Source organism: Montipora foliosa, chromosome 2 (assembly GCF_036669935.1).
Source record: "Montipora foliosa isolate CH-2021 chromosome 2, ASM3666993v2, whole genome shotgun sequence".
In the NCBI taxonomy this organism is placed as follows: domain Eukaryota; kingdom Metazoa; phylum Cnidaria; class Anthozoa; order Scleractinia; family Acroporidae; genus Montipora; species Montipora foliosa.
In genome coordinates, this window is record NC_090870.1 from 6,022,874 (window position 1) to 6,045,373 (window position 22,500).

A 22,500-nucleotide genomic window follows, 5' to 3' on the forward strand; every position below is an offset into this window, starting at 1 on the left:
GGTGCATACCTCTTTCTTACCAAGTTCAAGGGTTGTGCTGTAAATTATGGCCTGTTTTTTTCAGTTTTTCAAAGTAAAGAAACATAAGTCTGTTTTTTTCTTGCGTTTTTTTCTGCTACCGCTAGTGCATTTCTTTAAATTAAATAAGCCCTCTTGCCCCCCTCCCCCATTCCCCCTCCCTATTAAGGTAAAGAGGTAAAGTCCGCTACGAGCCTAGAAGGCCCACCAGGCCGGCACTTATCTTCGGTTTCTGTAGCATGAAGCGACTAGGAGTATTTCTACTCCCCCCTGGATGGGGTGCTAGTCCATCGCAGGGTTACCCCCAGCATTAAATTCGCCGGCACCCATTTATACACCTGGGTGGAGAGAGGCACCGTGAGAGTAAAGTGTCTTGCCCAAGAACACAACACAATGTACCCGGCCAGGACCCGAACCCGGACCACTCGATCCGTGCCTGTTTTTTTCTTGCGTTTTTTCTGCTACCAGTAGTGCATTTCTCTAAATTAAATAAGCCCTCTTGCCCTTCTTCCCCATCCCATCTTCCTATTAAGCCCACCCTAAAACATGCTTGAAATAAATAAGCCCCCCAGTGGGCTTAATAGAGAATTTACACGTATGGTATTTGTGGAACCATGAAGTCAATGGGGCTGTACATTCTCTAGAAATTTAATGGATCCCACTAAATTGGCCACTTTTAAAACACATTTTATGACTTAAATCTAATGATCCTTTTAAATTATCATTCTGTCATTGCAGGTTATAGAGAAAACAATTTTCCACCATTGTGTGCAAGGTGTCCTTGCAAACCATGTTTTTTTCATGACATCAGTATCGACATTCCCATCGATTATCAAAAGACGTGCAAAGCCCTTTTCTTCAGGTGGCAAGGTGAGCTTAAAACCTTTGTGTACTTGTACTACAGCATACAAATATAGTGATGTACAGGAGATGGGAGGCATTAACCGTGCCTATGTAATGTACATGTAGACTTTAAAGCTCAAGGGTCATCTCTGACTTTTGAGCCATGTGTTGGTTCGAACTGCACTGTCACCCATAACAAGTGTGCGGCTAGGGAGCGTTTACATGATGTGACCTCACCTGACCTGACGTACTAAACGCCGTTACTCGCAGTCAGGGACTGAATTGCTAAGGGCGTGGCTTGACCAGGTCAGACCGAAGGAGCTGTGCTGCCAGCTACATGTACATAGGCACTCAGCCCCTGAACACGACCCATGTACATTGTATGACCTCGGAGCACAGCACCATAGCCAGATGGAATAGGCAGGAAGTCGATTTTGCTGAGGGAGGAAAACCGGATTACCCAGAGAAAAACCCTCGGAATCAGGTTGAAATAGACTGAAACTCAGCCCACATACGATCTCAGGGCCGAGAGTTGAACCTGGGTCGCAGAGGTGGAAGGCATGGTTGATAACCACTAAAGTAAACCACGGTTCACACATTTTCATTATTTTGTAAACGCATTGCTTTTGATGCAAAGTTGCCTTCCATGTTCACAATACCAATGGAGACGTTTACCAAAACTGAGTTGAATTGAAAATGCTTTCCATTTGTTGTGGCAGAACAGCGAAAGAATACAAATTTGACTATGGTTTATATTTGGGCAAAAACTTTGTCTTGCTCATTAAGATTTACCATGGTAAAATCACATGTAGAACGTTTCATCTCCAATGCACTTCACAGATAGTAATACAATGTAGATTGTGTGATTTATTTTCATGCCACATTCCATAACGCATTGTGTGTGGGACTGAAATCAGCACCTCTTTAACTCTTGAAAAACCATCAGTTTAGTTTTTTAAAAAAAAATTTGGCCGCTCCCCATAGTGGCTTTTCAGGGCCAATGAAACACAACAAAACGACGGAACAGAGTAGCAACAACAACTGTTAAGAATCCCAACTGGCTGGAGGAAAACCAGTTGGCTATTTACAAGTGCAGCTGGGAAGTTGAACCAGGGACTAACAGGATCAAATTTGTAATGAATGATCGACTCGTAATTTTTTTTAAAAATAAACTTTAATCTAGAATACTCAACCGTACACGTTTTCTTGACTTTTCGACTCGACTTCTCTCGACTATTGACTTGAATCAGTAATGACTCGGTTTCGACTTAACAACAACAACAACCCGACCTCGTGTGTCAAAATAAACTAACGTTTTTCATATCACGTGCTCGCATGGAAGTGAGACGATTTCAACAAAATTCAACGAGTGGTCAGAGCGGGTCTTGAACCCGGGATCTCCAGATCTCAAGGCAAGCGCCGTAACCACTGGGTCACACCTAAATGCTGAACGCAATCCCTTTCGATCCTGTTTGAACTTGCTGAATCTGTTTCAATTTGGAACTGGGTTATTGTAAACACTGCCCCCACTCGTCCATTTGTACCAACACCAGTTTTGATTGCTTATCAAAAGCTAAAGTTTCTGGCGGTAACAATTCTGAGTCTTGATTACCGTTACAGATTACATGCACGAATTGCTGTTTCATGCATACTTGATAAAGACAAAACGAGTGCAACCATGTTATGTTTCAAGGAATGCCCTCTTCCTCTTAAAATTCCAGTGCCAATTTGAAAGTACGTTAAACTTCTCACTGAAGAATATCATGTTTTAAAATTAAACTTCAAATAAAATTAAGTTTTTCTATCTATGAAGTCTTAATGTCATTTCAAAGTGTTCATGTAATAAAATCTTTGGTTAGAAAGAGGGTGCAAAGCCCGAAAAGATCGGTTTTGGTCATACTGTCGAGGAAGGAAGCGGGGCCTCTCGCTCGAGTTTTATGAAGCTGAACTGGCTTATACGACGCTAAAATGACCTCTGAACTAGATGAATTCAGGAAGATTTTGAAAAACGAATTGCTGAAGGATGCAAGGAAGGAGATATCCCTGGCAATAGAACTGCTGAAGAGGGAGCTAATGATGACTGCGAACAAGAAATTGAATGATTTGGAAACCTCGTGTTTCTTCCTGAAAAGTATGATGCATTGATGGCAAGTATTCACAATTTAAAGAAACACACCAAGCTCTCAGATGAGCGTATCGATGGCATGATTGCGGATGTCAATCATGCAAGAAATGACATTTATGACAACCAGCTCCATCTTGATGCGAGCGAACAATATGGCCGACGTGACACCCTCGAGATTCAAGGAATTCCAGCTATTGCTGACGATAACCGTACTCATTTAATAATTGAGATGGCGAGGTTGGTTGATGTAGGCTTACAGTCGAAAGATATCTCAGTTGCACATTGACTTCCGGCAAGGAATGGACAATCCAAGATTATTGTTAAATTTACTCAATGAGCTACGTGGGACGAAGTCTTCAAGAACAGCAAGAAACTTAAGTCGGCGATCTGTCCGAGCTTAACCGGAGACGTCATCTGTTAACCACAATGCCGAGATTCATATTAATGAAAGTTTGACTCTGTATAGGAAGTGTATTTTAGTAGAATCTTAGAATTCAAGAGAAATCGACAGTACAAATATCTTTGGACTAGCAACGGTAAGATCATGCTTTGCAAGTCTGACACCTCGCTCCCCAGTGTTTTGTTTCTTTCGAGGACTTCGATGACTACTTAGATCGCATATCATGAACTCTTAAAGTGCCCCGAGCCCCAAACTATTTTTTTCACTAAAATGAATCTGTGCACTTGTTCTAAACGCATTGCGGCCATTTTAAACTTTTTCTAACACATCCTGCCCTTTTATAGGCTTCAAAACTTGGGAAAAACCAAGCATCTATTGTTCACGACAGAGTCAGGAGGGGAGTGGGTCTATTCGCGCTTTGACGTCACAAACTACTTTGCATGTAGTAATTTGCATGTAATAATTGCATGCATAATTAATTTGCATGTAATAATTTGTATTCTTGTGGCATGTTTTTGGACTTTTCCAAGGCATTTGATACCGTGAACCACACAATTTTACTTAAAAAAATGGAACGGTACGGGATACGGGGCGTGTCCCTCCAATTTTTTGCAAACTATCTTGCAAATAGACAGCAATATGTACAGATGGGGAATACCGTTTCATCAGAGCAAACAATGACATGCGGAATTCCACAAGGGAGTTCCCTAGGTCCAGTATTATTTTTAATCTACATAAACGATTTACCAAACTGCTCCAGTGCTTTAACATTTAGAATATTTGCAGACGATACAAACGTCTTTGCCTCAGCACGCGACCTGAAAACTCTCGAGAAAATAGTTAATTCTGAACTTAAAAAAATTAAAATATGGTGTGATGTAAATAGATTGTCAATTAATTTCTCTAAAACAAACTTCATGATAATCAAATCGCCAAAGAAAAAAGATGACCAAGTAAATATCAATATTGAAAGTGCAGACGGTACGATAAATGTGCTACAAAGGAAGCAAAAAATAAAGTATTTAGGTGTTTTACTTGATGAAACTATGTCTTTTAATCATCATATTTCATACATCTGTACAAGAATTGCACGAAACAATGGTATTATGTCTAAGCTGAGACATTATCTTACTCTTCCGCAAATGAAACAAATGTACTATAGCTTAATATACCCATATATTTCCTACGCAATATTAGAATGGGGAAGCGCATATAAAACACACATTGATAAGATACAAACTAAACAAAATCATTCTGCTAGGCTTATTTTCTTTGCCACCACTTATGGCGAGCACACAGAAAGTGCACTTCCCCTGCTAAATTTATTAGATGTTCTGACGGTACATAATGTTTATCGATTTCACATTTTAAAATTCACGTACTCTTGGCATAAAGGCCTCCTCCCAAAGCTGTTTTCAAATTATTTTCGATATGCTAGTAATGTTCACAACTACAATACCAGGTATGCATCGAAACAAAACCTTTACGTAAAAAAAGTGCGAACTAACACGGGAAAACAAACAGTCGGATATGCTGCATGTATTGTCTGGGACACAATTCCCTCAAACGTTAAAGAACTAAATGTATACCAATTCTCAAAACAACTGAAACCTCATTTACTGTCAGAACAACATAGTTAAATATAACTTAAGCATATACTCTTTCTTTCTTATTGTATTCTACCTTTAAAATTGCTTCTTCGAAGATTCTATCTCAATTCTTCACAACTTTAAAAATCTGGAGAACTGGCTAGAAAATCTTAGGATTCCTTCAGCTCCAGGCTTTTAAGTATTACAAAAATATTATCTTTTCCCTATTTATGCATATGTATGTAATTAAGTACAAAGCGAATAAAGGTGGTGTTGTTGTTGTTGATGCAGGTTCACAAAGAGTTAATGTGAATGTAAAGCAGTTTGTGATGTCAAATCAGGAATAGACTCAAGGGCCACGGGTCTAATTGTTAATTATCAAATCTATTAATCCTGACAAGTGTAACCTTTTTTTAATCGCGGTTATACCAATATTGAATTCATGAAAGTAAACTCTCATTGCCAGACTGAAGAATACTTAGATAATTATGCTATTTTCACATGGTCTTTTACCAATAATTACTAAGCCAACCCGTATAATCAGCTATACTACTACTCTTATTGACCATATTTTGTACACCAATTCTTCTCATAAATTAATGTACCTGGAATCAGCTATAAATGAACAACTTTTGAATGTTATTAAGGTACTGTACTGTGAATAAGCTATCAATCAACTGTAAAAAGACCAGTTATATGATTATTGCATCACCTAGGAAAAAGATATCTATTAACATAACAGCTTGTGATATTCAAGAGAAAAGTGATATTAAGTATTTAGGAATTTTTATCGATGATACTTTAAAATGGGATACTCAAATATAGCGCGTTAATAATCGATTAGCAAAGAATCTGGGTGTCCTTAATAAGCTTCACTATTAAATCTCTATTTTTTATAGTACTCTTAGGCAACTCTATTATAACCTCATTTACCCTTTTCGAGGGGGACATTGGGAAAGAGGAAAAACAAGGTTACTGGTCACATGATATATTTTTTTGTGTGTGAACTTATTATGTAAGACTTCTTAGATGTAACTCAATGATGTAAATAATAATATATATTTATGTACATTTGTCAAATTGTTAATAATTATTTATTAGTATTTATTTTATTTTTATCTGTACTATCTATTTTGCCAGTTCACTTCTCTATATGTGTCTATAATTTTTTTCCTTTCATCTAATTCCTGTGGTAGTTGCCATCTCGAAAGCATTTGCTACAATAGCCACTACGCACTTTTCCACTTTTTCTCACTCGTGTATAATAAGTCTTTTTCCTTCCTTCTTTTAATTGTTAAGTCCATTATGTATTTTCTGAAATAGTGCATAATAATGATAAATCTTAAAGTCCTAATACTTGCTCTGAAAACTAGTGATGGTATTGCGATGCATATGAAAGTTCTTCAACTTTATTCTGAATTCCAATGTTTTCAATTTCTTAATCTTCAAATTAAATAGTGTGAATTCACGTTTTCTTGCTCAAACTAATTATTTAACATTTAACAAAACATTCTCAAAGTGATACCTAATGAAATCGCACTTTATGCTTTAAAGAAGGGCAAATGGCTGATGTTTGTCTGTGTCTTGTTCCGTTTGTTTTTCAGCGTATTTTTTCACATTGTTCTATAACTTCCTTGCGGCCTTTGCATTGCTTGTCACTGATGCCGAGCCAATTCATGATGGCGAAACATTTGGACTCTCCTTGTTGTACTTATTTGCAAATGTGCCTTTATCATTTGTTGGGTGGTACAGGCCGTGCTATAACGCGCTGAAGTAAGTGAAATAGGCGTTTAAAAAGTTTGAGTCAGCAAGCATTAACCTATCTGATTTGACACACGACTTGTGATGATGAGATTGTTGAGAAATGATAGCAAAATGCTGTTGTAAAAGATTTTTTTTAGTGCAAAAGACTCAACATGAAAATAAAATTTTCAACTAATGTGTCGTTGTCCTAATTCTTGTTAATCTAACCCTAACCCTAATCTAAAAAGGAAAGAACTTAAAATAAGTTATCTTGGATGTACTTTTCGTGGTTTGGCACAAAATAAACCTTTTTTGGGAGGGTTTTTTTGGTACAGTTCAGACATTTTTAAGATATGCAAACATTGTCAGTACATCACTGACAGGCAAATAATTATTGATAATGTCAGATAAGTTCATAATGTCCTTACCAGTCTAATGCAAATATCGTCATTTGGCGTTGTCATTGAGGTCAAGCTAATAATTGCTGACTTAAACTTTGTTTCTTTTTGCAAGACTTAGCGTCATTACTTTTTATTGCAGCGTACTCTCTTGTTCTGTTCTTTAACTTCCTCGCTGCAATGGCCCTCCTAATCAAAGGATCGGGTAATGCTAATTTGCAAGAGGGCACCACGTTTGGCCTGTCTGGCTTGTACCTAGTTGCAAATACCCCCCTGTCATTTATTGGCTGGTATCGACCATGCTACAATGCTCTCAAGTAAGTATGGCTGGAAGTGTGGGACGTTGGAACTACAACTGATTCCCTTACGAAAAAAGGACTACAGTGCATGGACTTTTAATTATAATATCCACCAAACAGGGAAGGGACAGCACCCTTTTTGGCATTTTTTGATTCCTTCCCAGTGGATTTCAATCATGTTATTTCAAACTCGTTGCACATTCCAATGAGACTGCGAGCTGTGTCTCTTTTGCTCTTAAGTATATGAAACGAACGCAAACAGTGCGAGCGGCGCGTTTCGTGGAAAAAACCTCTTCCGAAACTGCCGTCCGCTTGTTTTGATAGACTGGTCTTTGAACATGTTTTCAAGACAAAAAACAAAATGATTGTGCAGTTTGCAGTTTGTTTTCATTTTTTAGGAAGCAGAGGAAATTGTAAGGTCTGAAAAGGGGGTCCCTCTGGCAACTTTGCCTGCTCACAGTCTACATTCCGATTTTAGATCTTTCAGTAGTATTTTTCTTTATTTCCTAAGTTACCCTTCTGACCCCTTTCCGTGGTTTGTTGTGGCTGTTAAACTGTTCATTTTCAACCCATTTGTACGGTATTTTAAACAGGTTTTCGTGAGTCTCAATTCTTTACTCTCTGCTTTCGTGTTTTCAGGAACGACAGCTCCTTTAGCTACGTGATTTTCTTCCTGATCTTCTTCCTTCACATAGGACTCCAAATATTTTACTGTCTCGGTATCTCTGGTGGAGGGACCTGGTAAGTTTTGCTCTTGTCCACAATCCCCTCCTCCTGTTATTTTTACTGAATAGTTGAGTCTGGAGCCTATAATGCAATAATGTCGGGGCACTTCGAAAATCAGTTCGTGAATCGTGATCGTGAATCTTTGAGCTACGTAGCTATTTCCCGCGCATTTCAAACGTCAATTTATGCTCATGTGACTTAGGGGGTGTTTACATGAGAAAACTCGCACCGGCGCGAGTTTCACACCGGGATGACTTCTTGATACCGCGTTTACCTGAAGGGACATCACATATCGATAAAATACAAGCGTGAATCCAAATTGCAAATAAGGCGACTGTGAGGAAAAGTACGCATGTGCTACCCGTTCCAGGCCACCGGGAGGCCGATTTCACATCGGAGCGAGTGGACGTTCCTCGTTTACATGACACCGTTGCGAGATTTCGCGCCGGAACGAAATTTTCACGCCGATGTGAGTCGCCCCAGCATGACTTTTTTCGGTGATCATCATGTAAACAAATACAGAGCTAAGAGAGGGAACCGGGGTGAACTCGCGCCGGCGCGAAAGTCGCCCCGGTATCATGTAAAGGCCCCCTTAACGCGAGGCGTCGCACAGAGATTGGCGCGAGGCCCACGCAGACGGCTTCAACATTTGTTTCGACATCCGTTCGATTTTGTTGAACGATGTTGACTGCTGGGGTGGGCAAACGCTTTCAACTCATCATCAACATTTTGATTCAACAGAGCTTCACGAGAGGCCTGGTATTCAGTCCCAGGCTGCAGCCGCGGTTGTTACTCTGACGGATCGGATCGGATCGGTCGACGGATCGTATAAACGGGTTGACTGGCCTTTCTGTTTGAACAGGCCTTAAAGTAGCTATTCGTTCCGTATACGGACTGAAAAAAACATCTTATCAGTGAGACAGTCGTATTATCCTCGTGTCCGTACGGTTTGTACTAACCGTAAAATGGTGCGTATTTGCGTATAGGGACTGAAAAATGCATCCCATTATTTGGACCTCAATTAGACACGGCGACGAATCCACAATAAAGGGAAGCCAAAGGGACTGAACATGCACACGATGTATGGCTCGCGCCACAGGGATGAATGGCCTTGTTTCCTTTAAAAACGCCACTCATGTCACGAGGATAAAAGACCCTGTTTCCTTTAAAAACGCCGGGCGACGAAGCGACAATAAAAGGCAACACGGCAAAGTCACCAAACATGTAATATGCCTCATTCTTTAAGCTCATGCGACGATTTTCTATCCGCACAAATTTACAGACCGTAGTCAGTTTGTGTATATTGAACAACCCTCCTTAAACCTAACCCGTTCATTTCTTAAGATGACAATACTTGGGCTTATTTGCTTTGTTTCAGTGGTTTTATCAATGCAACTCAAGCAATTCACAACAATGTAGCTGTAGGAGCCATGATGTTTGTGTCAGCATGTTTGTTCATGGTTGGAGCAATTGTTGACATAGCTCTCCTTATGAAGGTATTTGTGTGCTATTTGCTATCATGCTTCGTGACTATTTCAACCTTTTCGATATGACAAGGGTGTGGTAGTTCCTCAGAAATGACACTCGTGGGAACGCCGCGTTTAATCCTCAAGTGCTGACGTTCTTCATAAAAAAACCTCAAAGTTGGCTGTTTCACATTGTAGTTTTGCTGACGACAGACAAAAAAATGGACAAAAGTGAAAAACGCACGTGCAGGGCGTGCAAAGCTATTGTTTTTGGCCACTGAATATTAAGTGTTTTGTTATACCTCCCAACTCAAAATAGAACAATACACAGATAAAAATTATTTGCTCGACGTCGGCTGGCGTACAGATTTGCCGCCGTTTCAAAGGTGCACGACCTGATCACGTGTGAGTCGAAAGTTCAAGTTGTTGTTGCCCTAGGGCGTCATGAAGTTTTGTTCGCCCTAGGGCGTCATGAAGTTTTGACCAATGACACGTGACACGTTCTCCTCCAATCAGAAAACGTATTTGAGTTGGGCGGTATAACAAAGAAATTTGTGACGTTCTTGTTGCCGTCGCCGTTGTCGTTGCTTAATAGGGAGCTTACGAAACGACGACGCCAACGGCAACGACGACGCTACAAAACAATAGGTTTAATGAGCAAAAACAATGGCTCTGCACGCTTTGCACGTGCGTTCTACATTTTAGTACATTTCTTTGCCGTCATCTCCTAAATGACGACGTAAAATGACCAAATTCAAGGTTCTGTGAAGGACGTTAGCACATGACGATGAATTTTCAGTTCTCTCTCTCTACTCTTCCAGTTTAATTCCTCGACAGTTACTACACATTTTTAACGCGAAACTACATGAAGTAGTTTCGTACTGATATGAATAACGCGAACTCGTACTTTAAAATGAAGTCCTCGTTGCCGTCGCCGTCCTCGTTTCGTAAGCTCCCTATTAGGGAACTTAAGCAACGACAACGGCGACGGCAACGAGAACGTTACAAATGTGCATATTTAGTGGGCAAAAACAATAGCTTTGCACGCCCTGCACGTGCGTTTTTCACTTTTGTCCATTTCTTTGCCGTCGTCAGCAAAACAACAACGTGAAATAGTCAAATTTTAGGTTTTAAGGAGAACGTCAGCACTTGACGCTAAAGTTTCATTTTCTCCCCTAAATTAAGCGCCGTTCCGACCAATGTCATTTTTGAGGAACTACCACACCCTTGTCATATAAGAAGGGTTGACATGTTTACAAAGTGATTACAATGACGCGAATTTATGTTTTGAGATGACGTTCTCGGTGCCGTCGCCGTCGTCGTTGCTTAAGTTCCCTAATATGGAGCTTACGCTTGGGCATTCGTTCTTCAACTCTGCTTTCCTGCACGTCAACAAACCTTGCGCCACTTCAACAACCAACCCACGCCCACGACTTTCACGTTCCTGCGATCATTTCGAGAAAATTCTTGTTTCTTGATTTCGAATTTTCTCAATTGTTAATTAAGTATGTTTATTTTCTCTAAGTTATTGTTATTATTTATTAGTATTAATTTATAATTATTATCATTAAAATTATTGATCATTGGTAATTAAATATTTAATTATTTAATAGAGGGAGATTCAATAGAGTGTCGTAAAACCAAAACCAAAGTAATCACTTTTGCCAATCAAAGAGGACGGAGACAATCCAGTAAACCAATCAAAACGCGAAGTAATTACACGCAGGCGACACAAAGTGTGGGAAAATGTGCACGCGCGAGCCACAATTGGTTTTGGTTTCACTTCTGATTGGTTGAAAGAGTGGTGCGAGAACTTTGAACGAATCACTGAGTGAAGTAATCATAAACCAAAGCAATTCCCTAATTACTTTCGACACTCAACTGAAAAGCGCTCTATTAATTTATTAAGAGTCTTATTATTATTATTATTATTATTATTATTATTATTATTATTATTATTATTATTATTTATTTATTAATTAATTTTTTGATATTAGGTTATTAATATTAATTTGTTTTGCTTACTCGTACTCATATGAAGTCTTATTACCAAATATTGTAATACACCCTCTGTAGGTCCACAGAATTTACCGCATGGCCGGTGCGAGCTTCGAGAAAGCGCAAGGAGAGTTCGCAAGGGGTGTAGCCAGCAACCCGCACGTACAGAGTGCTGCGACCGAGGCAGCTTCCGCTGGAGTCCGCAGTGCCATGTCAGGGAGCAACATAAAGTGATGAAGTATCGAGTGAATGAAGACAAAGTTTAACCATCAGTAATTATAACTGCATGCCGCACGAAGGCTTGCAGTGTTAGGCCCTGGATGTTGACAAGTACCTTGTGGACTTGATATCGTGACATAATATATGAAGCCAAAGTCTTGGCACCGCAAGGCTGTATACATTTATGTTATGTAGCGAATCGAATCTGACGTTGGTTTTTCCATACGCCATTTGTAGGTTTGGAATATCCCGCCTCATCGGCGCTCATGCCATTAAATATTTCTTCCATTTCGTCGGCATTTAAACACCTGCACCCAGTTGTTTAAAAGCCGATTAACATTGTAGTCCGCGATTTACCAAACTAGGCTTAAATGTTGCCCGTCAACAAAATATTAGTCTTTTTAAACTTTATGTTGAAGGAAAGCAAAAGCCTATTCAATTTTGAAAGCCAAAGGTCTCGTGGAACCTCTTTTTGGTCAGAAAATAGACTGCACTTTATTACAAGTTTCCCGTAATCCAGGATTACGATAGTAGTTTTGAAATTTCCAGTAATAGCGATGTGCAAAATCTAAAAGAAAACGCAGCGAGTGAGTCCCGCTTACACCGTGTATGAACGTTTCTTCATCGCTAAATGAAAAATGTTAATTACGGGACTCAGTTTTTTGCTGGAGAATCGAACGAGAAAAAAATTAATTGTCGAGTGTTTTGTGAACAGAGAATCGCACGATCTTTTCGTGCAATTCAAAATTAATATTCTCGTGGTGTTTTGAGATTTTTCTGACTGGACTCGTCTGAAGGCTTCTTGGATTTTGAGAATTTTCAAAAGCACCTTTCCTACCTATTCGTTATTGTATTCTGCAGAGATCGTGCAATTCTCTCCCTATTTGCTATCTTCCGAAATTTCTGGATGTAACGATAAAACATTTCACCGAAAATGGCAAAGGAGTGTACAATTGAAATTTACCTATGTTTTATAGAGAAGTTGTAAGTTAAGCGCTTTGCGACCTTTTGGCTCCAGAATTGGAAGATGTTTAAATTAAATTTAGGTTTGAAAGAATAAACGGTGGATTTAGGAAACAAATGCGAAAGTTGCAGTTGTATGTCGTGCGCATTAATAAAAAACGCACGTGCGGATGTTCTCATGGTGCGCGTGGTCAGTTATTTCTTGTAAACGCACGTGCATAACGATTCATTAGCGTTTAGTAGACTAAATCGGCAAACTCGATGTTGTACCCAATAGGCCATTTCCGAGTTCACGTCTGCCTCCTTTTCAAAGGGAGTTTAAGTGCGAAGTTTTTGTAATGGTAATTAGTTATAATTACATATGAATGAAAACTAATTTTCATAACAAAAAACTCCGCACTTAGACTCGCTTTGAAGATGAGGCAGGCTTGAACTCGGAAATGGCCTATTCAGATCCTTTGGGAACAAGAGGCTACGGCCTACACTTTGTTCGAAGGATTTTTAGCCAATTTCCTTTACAGTTCACAGTATTGCAATGTTTTATAAGGTTACAATATATACATCTTATTCGATGGTTTAACATATAATACGCGCGGATATTTTGCGAGTTGCGTAGTATTTTTCCGAGCCCAACAGGGGCGAGGAAAAATACCAGCAATGAGCCCTTGTTACACGGCGGCCATATTGTCTCGGGAGACCAAAAAAGTCTCATATTTTGCGCGTTCTTTTGACCAAATATGGTAAAATGACGTAATAGTGGAATAATAAATGGTCAATATCCAGTTTCAATTCCGTCTTCCGACATCCAAAGTCCACATTCCGTAACCCCAATGATAGGGTTAAGTGCAATCGTAGAATAGTTGTTTACATTTAAAACTGTTGTTAACGGTATTGATTCCAATCAAGACCAGGAAACAGATGCTTTACAAGTTTCTACGATGGTATTTAAAAATATTTAATACTTTTTCTTAACAATACCGGGAGAATTGTAAAACTATGTAATTAGCCGGCTATGATGTGTTACTGAGTCATACGATGACCGGATGTTGCTTTGGGTGTAACGAAAACATAGAAATTCACTTCCGGTCACGCACAGACTTGGTGACCAAAACGCGTCCGAAGGCTGAGAACTACAGGTTACAACGTTGTGCCACGCATGCAATATATTGAGCGCAAAGTAAAAATATAGCCAGGTATTGCGTCCGTGAGCAAACTTCCTCGGCTTATCGGAATTTATCCGTTTTATTTTTTTTTTTTTTCCGTGTCAAGAAAATGGAAAAGTTGCGCAATAGGTATGTCACTCCGCTGCTAAGTATTCTCTTTGTGCATGGAGTCTTCTGCGCGTATTTTTGGTAGGTTTCAAGGGGTAGTAGAAATGCGTATATTTTATCCGGTGGACACAGTAGAATATTTAATTAACCTGCAATGGCGTCGAAGTCATTGCAACGCGAATGGCGTTTTAGTGAATCTTTAAACAAAATATACCTTATGGGGCTCAAGAATGGAACGTTGGATAAACAAGACAGGCGGTGAAAAATAAATATTTGGAATATTAAGGAGGGAGACATTAAAAGTTGCCCAATACCGCATTTCCGCGTCAAAGATTGGCAAATACCACGTTCAAAAACAGTTAAATACCGAAACCGAAATTAATATGTTGTTCCCCAATTTGCTCTGCGCGCGCGGATTACCTTTGTCAGTACAGCAAACGATTGTTAAAACGAATCGCGCCTGCAAAACGTGATCTCGCACCAAGGAGGAAGATTGCTGAGTTTTCAATGTCCCCCTTCAGCAACCGGAAGTCTGACAATTCCGTGAAGTAATTACTGCACCGAATAATGTGAACCAAAACATACGAGAACCGCTTTCTGTAGGGTTTGATTATACCGCAATTCCGAACTTTTCGGAATACAATTTCCGAACGCGCTAAAATTAACGGATACCACATTTCCGCAGACCACAATGTCCCCCTCCTTAAAAGCGAGGAGTAATGGCCTTCGACAACAATTGCATCTCCGTATTAAAGTGCGCTGTCCTTCTAATATTTTACTGACAGTGACTGTGCTGTTATGTACAACACTAAAACCAAATGGCAAATTCTGTATGGGTTTAAGATTCAAACTCATTATAGGAATCGTTCGCCTTGAATGCATCTGTGTTTACGCAAGTCTCATCTGATTTAACTGTTTTCTGGTGGCTCTTTACATTTATTTTGTACTCAACTCTGCACAGTCTTTTGGAAAAAAAATTAGGAATGTGACAGTACATAATTACTTGAAAGAAAGCTTGTTGTCTATTTTGTGCTTCATTATTAGAGGAAAAGGTTCTTCAGAAAAAGTGAGAAATTTATTTGCGTGACACTCATAAATTCTTTTGTTTGAACGCATGCAATTGAAAAAGGAAGGATTTTTTGCCTCTAAAAGCAAATATTTTGTTTGTTACGCCGGAAAATGTTTTTGTAAGATTTTTGGCCCAAACGAACGTCTGCAACCTTGGACGGCAATCTTCAAAGCGCATGCCCCACGATATGTTTGCTGACTGTGACTTGGGCCCGCTGTGTCCCGCGCATTCCGTTACAGTAATTCCGCTGCTGTAAAGTGAGCCCACACAACATGAAGTATCACGTGAGGATTCGGTAACCTTCGCGCATGCTCAACACAGTGAATTTCAAACCATGGCAGAGGTCTGTTTTCTCATACAACGCAAAAAGGAAGACACGTCAGCTGGCACGAAAGCTATGCTTATTCTACAAAATAGAATGAACTTACAGGGAACTATAAGAATTTCGAATTTCGGGACAGGTTGCACCGGATTGCTCTTTTACAGTTCCTCGTTAAAAGCATTAGCAATGTTTGCGACATCCCTAGTGGCAAACAATTATCTAAAACACCCACTCATAACAAACGATTCACAACAATATCACTTGAACCAGGAACTCCTGTTTGAACACATTTGAATCGATTTAAGCTACATCTCGTTATGGCGACTGATTTATGGAAATGAAGGCATTTTTCAAAATTCTTCCTCCAAAGTTAGGGTGGGTCCCTAAATCCCATTTGTTATCAATTTTGGAGTACACACATGTAACTCTTACCTTAAGTGCAAGCAAGAAATTGAAAAAAAGAGATTTCGCGCGAACGTCCTTTAAAATGTTGTCATTTCCCGAACTATTTTTTGCAGGGGACTGAAAACAAATTATATTAAAATGTGAAACGCACTTGCAGCAAGTATTTACTTCAATATAATTAAACAAAAACAACAAACAAAGACAAAAACAGGATTACCAGACAACAGGGAAAATTACGCATGCGCATCCTAAGTTTGCCAATCTCGTACCGGTTGTGACTAGAATGGATACTCCAAAATAAGGTGAGACACTCAGTTTTGTGCCTATAAAGTGCCAAACGATCATACAAAGTTTTACCAATTACGTTTAAACAAATCTGTGAAAAGTGTCACCAGAACAATTTATGAACGCTAATCATTTTAAAGTCTACGCTTAACCCTGATCACGAGCGATCAGTGCCTAACCCAGCCGCTAGTCTCTGCATAAACAGAATGTTACTTATTCGCAAAAAGCGGGTTAACATTCAGGTTGTCAAGTATTGCCACGTAACGTGTCACGAAATGTCTCACCTTATTTTGGAGTATACATTCCAGACATAACCACCTCGTACCCAGAGTCTTCGTTTCCCTTGACCGGCGGTCAAAAAATTCAAACTTCCGCAGAAGTAACGAAGACTCTGGGTACGAGATTAGTAATTAGTACTTTGCTTGTGTACGAAAAAAAAAACCCCTTAGATAAAAGGTGAACAAATGACAGTGGATATGTACAAAATGTTCACATATGGGCTACCTTTATGAACAACGCTGGAAATTTTAAAGATTTGAATTACAGTATTACAAACTAGCCACCGCCCGGAGTTTACAAATCTGGTAAAAACTCGGAAGGTGTTTGCTTTATTTGCTGATAATCAGAGGCGCTAAGCTTGTTCATCATATGTGGAAGCATAATTACACACCCTCGATCTTCATAATGCACACAATAGTCCAGAGAGTATTTCACACACCTAAGGTCCTCTTCATCTTCTATGCACGGCTGGTATCGACACGGGCATTTTTCATTGTTGTAGTCAAAATTGCATGGAACCAAATCAGGGAGCAGCAGACCTTCTATCTTATCTATTTCATCTGAATTCAAGCCCAGTTCCTGAAGACAAAATCCACAAGGCTGTTGTTAGCATATTACGAGGGCAAGGTTGACAAAACGCCACCTCAGAATTTAACTTTGCACTATCCCATCCCGTTCGCAAGGTACAATGAGAGCGAGGTATGATGGCGTTATCGTCAAAACCTCAAATTTAGACGGTGATTTCACGTTAATAGAGAGCTTTAGCAACGACAACGGCGACGGCAACGAGAACGTCACAAATTTGCATATTTAGTGAGCAAAAGTAATAGCTTTGCACGCTCTGCACGTGCATCTTTTCAGTTTGGTCTATTTCTTGGCCATCGTCAGCAAAACAACAACGAGAAATATCCAAATTTGAGGTATTTAGGGAGAACGTGAGCGCTCGAGGATAATTTTTCCTTTTCTCCCCTAAATTGAGCGTCGTTCATACTAGTTTCTTTCTTGCAGAGGGTTTGCCACACCTGCTTTGCAACGTTAAAATGCTTGGAGTAGTTGCGAAGCGATTTCAATATACCACGAATTCAGATTTAACGACGACGTTCTCGTTGCCGTTGCCGTTGCCGTTGCTAAAGCTCCCAGCAGGGCCCGGTTGTTCAAAAGCCGATATTAACTTAATCCAGGATTAGCGTAAACTTTTGTTTCATGTTTTCAACTTTTGGGTGAACGTTTCTGTTGCTTCTTCTTGCTTTTCAAGATTGAATTTTTCTAATGTAAAGTTTTGCCCAGTATCACCGTTGAACAGTAGTTGGTAGTAGAGAAATAGACTCCATGGTTAATTTTTAATCTGGGATTAGCGTTAATCGGCCTTTGAACAACGGGCCCTTTTGTTGAGCAGAGTACTGCAAGAATATGCGCTAGAATGCGTGCCGTACGTGCAGCGAAAAACCTTAAATAACAATGACCACAACCAGGTTTTCTGAGCCCGCGAGACTGAGCACCCCCAGCAAACCATTGTTTTAACGAAAACCGCTGGTCAGCAACCGGTTCTGGTCATTGCAGCACGACTATTTTTGCTCCATTATCCAATGATATCATTGTTTTGCCGCGTTGTTATCCATTGATAGGGAATTCTAGATCTACGACGCCGACATCGACGAAAACGTCGCCTCAAAATGTATTTTTGAATTATTAATCTAAGTCTTTCGCCATTATCACATCTCGTTCACGTAGTACAATGTCGGCAAAGTATCCTAAGAGCGTTTTCAGAGGAAAACTAAGGAATGAAAGGTTACATCTGTATGCTCGCGTTGTCACGCTGTCACGAGGTCAAAACCTTCAAATTGGTGATTCAATAGAGCACCGCCGGAATATGTGCTAAAAGTCATTGTTTTTTCCCACTAAATGTGCAAACTTGTGACGTTCTCGTTGTCGTCGCCGTTGTCTTTGCTAAAGCTCTCTTTTGTGTTTCGCAAATTTTCCACCTCGTTTACGTCGTACAAAACTAGGGAAGTACCATAAAAATACATTGGTACGAGAGCTTTCACAGTAAAAGTGGAAAATTAAAGAACAGGTCACCACACGTCATGATCAAGATCACGTTGTCGTCAAAATGTCAAAGTTGGCGATTTCACGCAATATGTGCTAAAATGCGCGCCGCACGTGCAGCACGATTCTTTTTCCTCTCATGCTCGAATCGTAGAGGAACAACATAGCCTAAAGGATAGAAAAAAGGGGGTTGTGCTATCTGCGACGAGAGACGCGTTGCTAAAACAAATTGCAAGAATAGTGGATACACTTCACCTTCTTGGGGCGTTATAAATTTACCTATTACCTCTCACACTGCAGCCCCCCTCCCCCTCCCCTTATCAGTGTTGCTAGCAAGACAAAAAAATTGTTGCAAACTTAAACAGTCAACATTGAAAGGGGGAGAGAAGATGGAAAGTGGGAAAGGTTTAAATTCTAGATACGGCGGGTATTGGAAGCTAGGAAAGGTGTTTTTTAATGAAAGTGTCTCCAACACTTTGAAGCGTGCTGTTCCGTTTTTTGGTGTCAGTCAACATTTTTGCACCTGGTTGTATCTTGACAGTTATGTAAACTTTCACTGTCAAAATACTGAGCTAATTCTAACTGGAATCAAAGACGTTAGATAGCTTACCTGTTGACAGATACAAAATTAATCCATGCTCTACGCAGGGCGTATGTCGAGATTTCAAACCCATGGAAAATTCGGGCAGCAAGATTTGCCTTCGGCTGCTTCCAAGCAAATCTCTCGCTTCTCTGACACGCTCTGGACACTGCGCACTTCAAAGATCGATACAACTGCGCCCGCTAAGGCAGGACCAAACTGTTAAATAGTAATCTCTGAATACCAATGAACGCAATATTTACACACGCAGTACGCATACCTCTTCCAAGTGTCCTCCATCTCCAAGAGTTCTCGGTGCGTCCTCAACTTTATCTGTTTCAAACTGATACTCGCTCATAAACTTCTGCTGTTCCTTACAGGTAAGTCTTTCAACACTGTCACTCACATCCTGCACCCACATTTCGTACTGGGCTAAGATGTTCCCAAAAGAATATTTTTCTACACAAAGGAAAGAAGAGAGAAATACTTAAGGCAAAAACGTGAACTTGAACTGAGTTTTGGTGACGTTGCCGTCGTAGATGTTAAGCGACCTTCAGATTGGAGTTCGAGGACGATTTCGAGAACGAGTTCTCTGATCTCGAAAATTTCGTTCTTTAAAGGCCATGCGCGTGGCAAGGACGACGACGGGCTACGAAAATAACATGTAAAAATACAACTTTACGTTACTCAAGTGACTTCGAGATTTTTCCCAGCGTTCCTGCAAGGAAAGTGAGTGCAAACATTCTTGAGATAAAAATGGCATGAACGGTGTGGCGGTTTGGAGAGAAAATTGAAAAAACTGCCCTCAGGTCCACGTCACGTACTTCACACAACCTCATATTCACGTCTTTGTCAAGACAACAATAACGACTTTACGATCTACCACGCGGTCGTCAAGGAGAACGCCACGAAACAACAACGTTATTGGTTAAAAGAGGAAAAATAATCGTGCTGCACGTGCGGCACGCATTTTAGCACAAAATCGTGCGGTACGTGCGTGTACAACAACGACGTGAAATCACCAAATTTGAGGTTTTGACGACAATGCGAGCGCACAAATGTGAATCTATTATTCTCTAATTTTACTCCGAGACTGCTCGTGAGAAATTTATTTTTAGGATACATCGCCCACATTGTACGATGTGAACAAGATGGAATTATCGCGAAGACTAATACGACAGAGCAGAGTTATAATTCGAGGTGACGTTTTCGTTTACGTCGCCGTGGTAGATCTTGAACTCCCTAATTAGCAAAGAAACACGCATGTCCGGGGTGTGGAGAGTCGTTGTTTTGCCTCATTAAACTTTTTGGCTTTCTGCCGTTGATGTTGTCACCTTTGTCAACAAATTCTTACCTCTGTTCGTATCATCGCCCTTCAAGGGAGTTGCAAGACGTCCGTTCTTTTTCACTGAAGGCTTTGATTTCCACCACAAGGCCACAGCCTGTTGACGCTCGGGTCTGTCACAAAGATGTATGATGAATGTATTTTCATTACATTGATTTTACAAAAGGCTAGAAGAAAAGTGCATGAACCAGATTGACTAACCCTAACCCTAACCCTAACCCTAACCCTAACATTGTTGAAGTCTTGCAACATTAAAAGTATGTATGTAAAAAATAAATTAGAAAACCTGCAGCCTTCTTGGGCAATTTGAGCTAATTACATCTTGTAATTAGATCTAATCTACATCTACATCTACATGTCCCAGCACTCGACAAAGTCCTTTTGACTTATGGCTGTTTCTGTTTACTGTAGGTGGCCTCATACACCACAAGCCTTTTTAGAGACATTATGCCAGACGGCTACTTCTGCTGGAAAGAACACACTCACAGAGGACAGCCACAACACCAGGAACTTCATCCCCTACTCTTCTTGAATGGTGTGTGAGTTCTTTAACGTCCCACAGGGAGCTTATAAACATGGAAGATATTTGTGAGACAGGCCCTCCGGTTTATAGTCCTTATCAGAGAACACTTGAAGTCTAAACGTTTGCACGTGTAACTAAAAAGGCAGAACTTTCTCCTCAGTTATTTTAAGAATCCAACTAACAACCTCCCGCATGGCAGCCTGGTGCTCAACCAACTGCGCCACCTGTGCGCAGTCAATGAAGTCCTCCACAAATTACCTGGAAACAACTTGATGCCACCACATCTGTGGAATATAGATGATATCTCCTTCCTCCACTATTGCCTGCTGATATCGGACCTTCATAACATCAGGATATTTCTCAAGGTCTACAGCCCTGGGGTTGATATCAGACACACCCAGAACTCTTGATTTGTCAGAGTACAGATACGTTGAATATATTGGTGACACCAAGAGTACAACCTTGTGTCCACGTATGACGCACAGAAGATTTTCATCCGTGTCAATATGGATAGATGAAGATGTTTCACCAGTGCTCATCCAAAAATATGAAACAAAAAAGTAAGAGCTCATTTCTTCGCAACGAAGGCACAAAGGGAGTATTACATCTTTCCTCATATCTGGGAGGACTTCGTCGACCAAATAGCGATCTGAATAGTTGTACTGATTTAGAAATTCATGGAGTTTCATGTTTGGTGGAATGTTCCATTTGTCATCATCCCTGGTCTCCATCTTGAAGGTTTCATTGCCGTATGTTGAGTTCAGGTACTCATCAGTCCACTTCATGTACGCAGGCCAGTATTTCACTGCACCTTTTCAGTAGCAAAAAAATAGAGAAAATAAAATGAAAAAAAATTCTTAAACTATTGACTCCTGTACCGTTCCTAAACTTAAAACAATTACTTAAAAGTTTTGTCTGGAAGAACAGCCTGCATATACACATGCTACTACTATTGATGCTTAAGAGAAATTTGAATGGCAAAAACCACATCTTCAGCTTTTGAACATGCTTCATTCAAGAGAAAACCAAAGCAAACACTTTGCAATAATCCAATGGAAAGCCTTAATTTTGTTTGTGGGCCACTAAAAGAATGACACCAAGACATATTTACCTTTGAAAACAACTGGCTTATGCTTTGCCACATAATTCATATAGAAGTCCTGTGGGGAAATCATGTAGGGAAGTTCCTCAACAATGAAATCTGGAGGACGGTGTGACCCAAAGGGCTTCATGTGACCATGTCTAAACATCTCCTCTGTGGTAATACCATTCTTGCCACTTTGACATCTTTCACTATACTGATTTCCACAAGAATTTGATTTGAAATGGTCTGAAAATGGCTCATAGCCGTCAAGGCGTGAGAAAGATAACAACTCGAGGAGTATAACAAAAAGAAATGTCTTTGAGGAATCCATTTGGTTATAAACCCTGCCAAGAAAAGAATAATTAAAAATAGGGTGTCTTATCTGATTGCTTCTTTCCATAAGATTTTCACAATAGGCCAATAAACATCAATATTCAGCTTGATAGCAAGGCAGAAAGGACAAAAACAACAGAAACAAGTTGCAATGAATGTGAAAAATATTTA

The 22,500-nt window shown here is 40.0% G+C and overlaps 2 protein-coding genes across 4 annotated transcripts in view; one reads left to right on the top strand and one right to left on the bottom strand.

Moving 5' to 3' along the window:
• LOC137992223 (secretory carrier-associated membrane protein 1-like) overlaps window positions 1–12,905 on the top strand; it is an 18,709-nt gene extending 5,804 nt beyond the window's left edge. The window contains exons 6-10 of one of the 2 annotated variants that reach the window (XM_068837414.1): window positions 757–888; window positions 6,580–6,748; window positions 8,055–8,156; window positions 9,520–9,637; window positions 11,684–12,905. In XM_068837414.1, the coding sequence (XP_068693515.1) occupies window positions 757–888; window positions 6,580–6,748; window positions 8,055–8,156; window positions 9,520–9,637; window positions 11,684–11,839 (677 nt within the window). In that variant the 3' untranslated portion in view covers window positions 11,840–12,905. Of the gene's footprint in view, window positions 1–756; window positions 889–6,579; window positions 6,749–7,258; window positions 7,434–8,054; window positions 8,157–9,519; window positions 9,638–11,683 lie in introns of both variants that reach the window. The other variant, XM_068837413.1, reaches the window with a different exon arrangement.
• A 2,801-nt stretch (window positions 12,906–15,706) lies between these two features.
• Window positions 15,707–22,500, bottom strand: part of LOC137992220 (bifunctional peptidase and arginyl-hydroxylase JMJD5-like) — a 7,624-nt gene continuing 830 nt past the window's right edge. For both annotated transcript variants that reach the window (XM_068837411.1, XM_068837412.1), the window contains exons 2-6: window positions 22,024–22,340; window positions 21,171–21,723; window positions 20,399–20,502; window positions 19,325–19,503; window positions 15,707–16,997 (exon numbers count right to left, since the gene is read on the bottom strand). In XM_068837411.1, the coding sequence (XP_068693512.1) occupies window positions 16,713–16,997; window positions 19,325–19,503; window positions 20,399–20,502; window positions 21,171–21,723; window positions 22,024–22,327 (1,425 nt within the window). In that variant the 5' untranslated portion in view covers window positions 22,328–22,340 and the 3' untranslated portion in view covers window positions 15,707–16,712. The remainder of the gene's footprint in view (window positions 16,998–19,324; window positions 19,504–20,398; window positions 20,503–21,170; window positions 21,724–22,023; window positions 22,341–22,500) is intronic.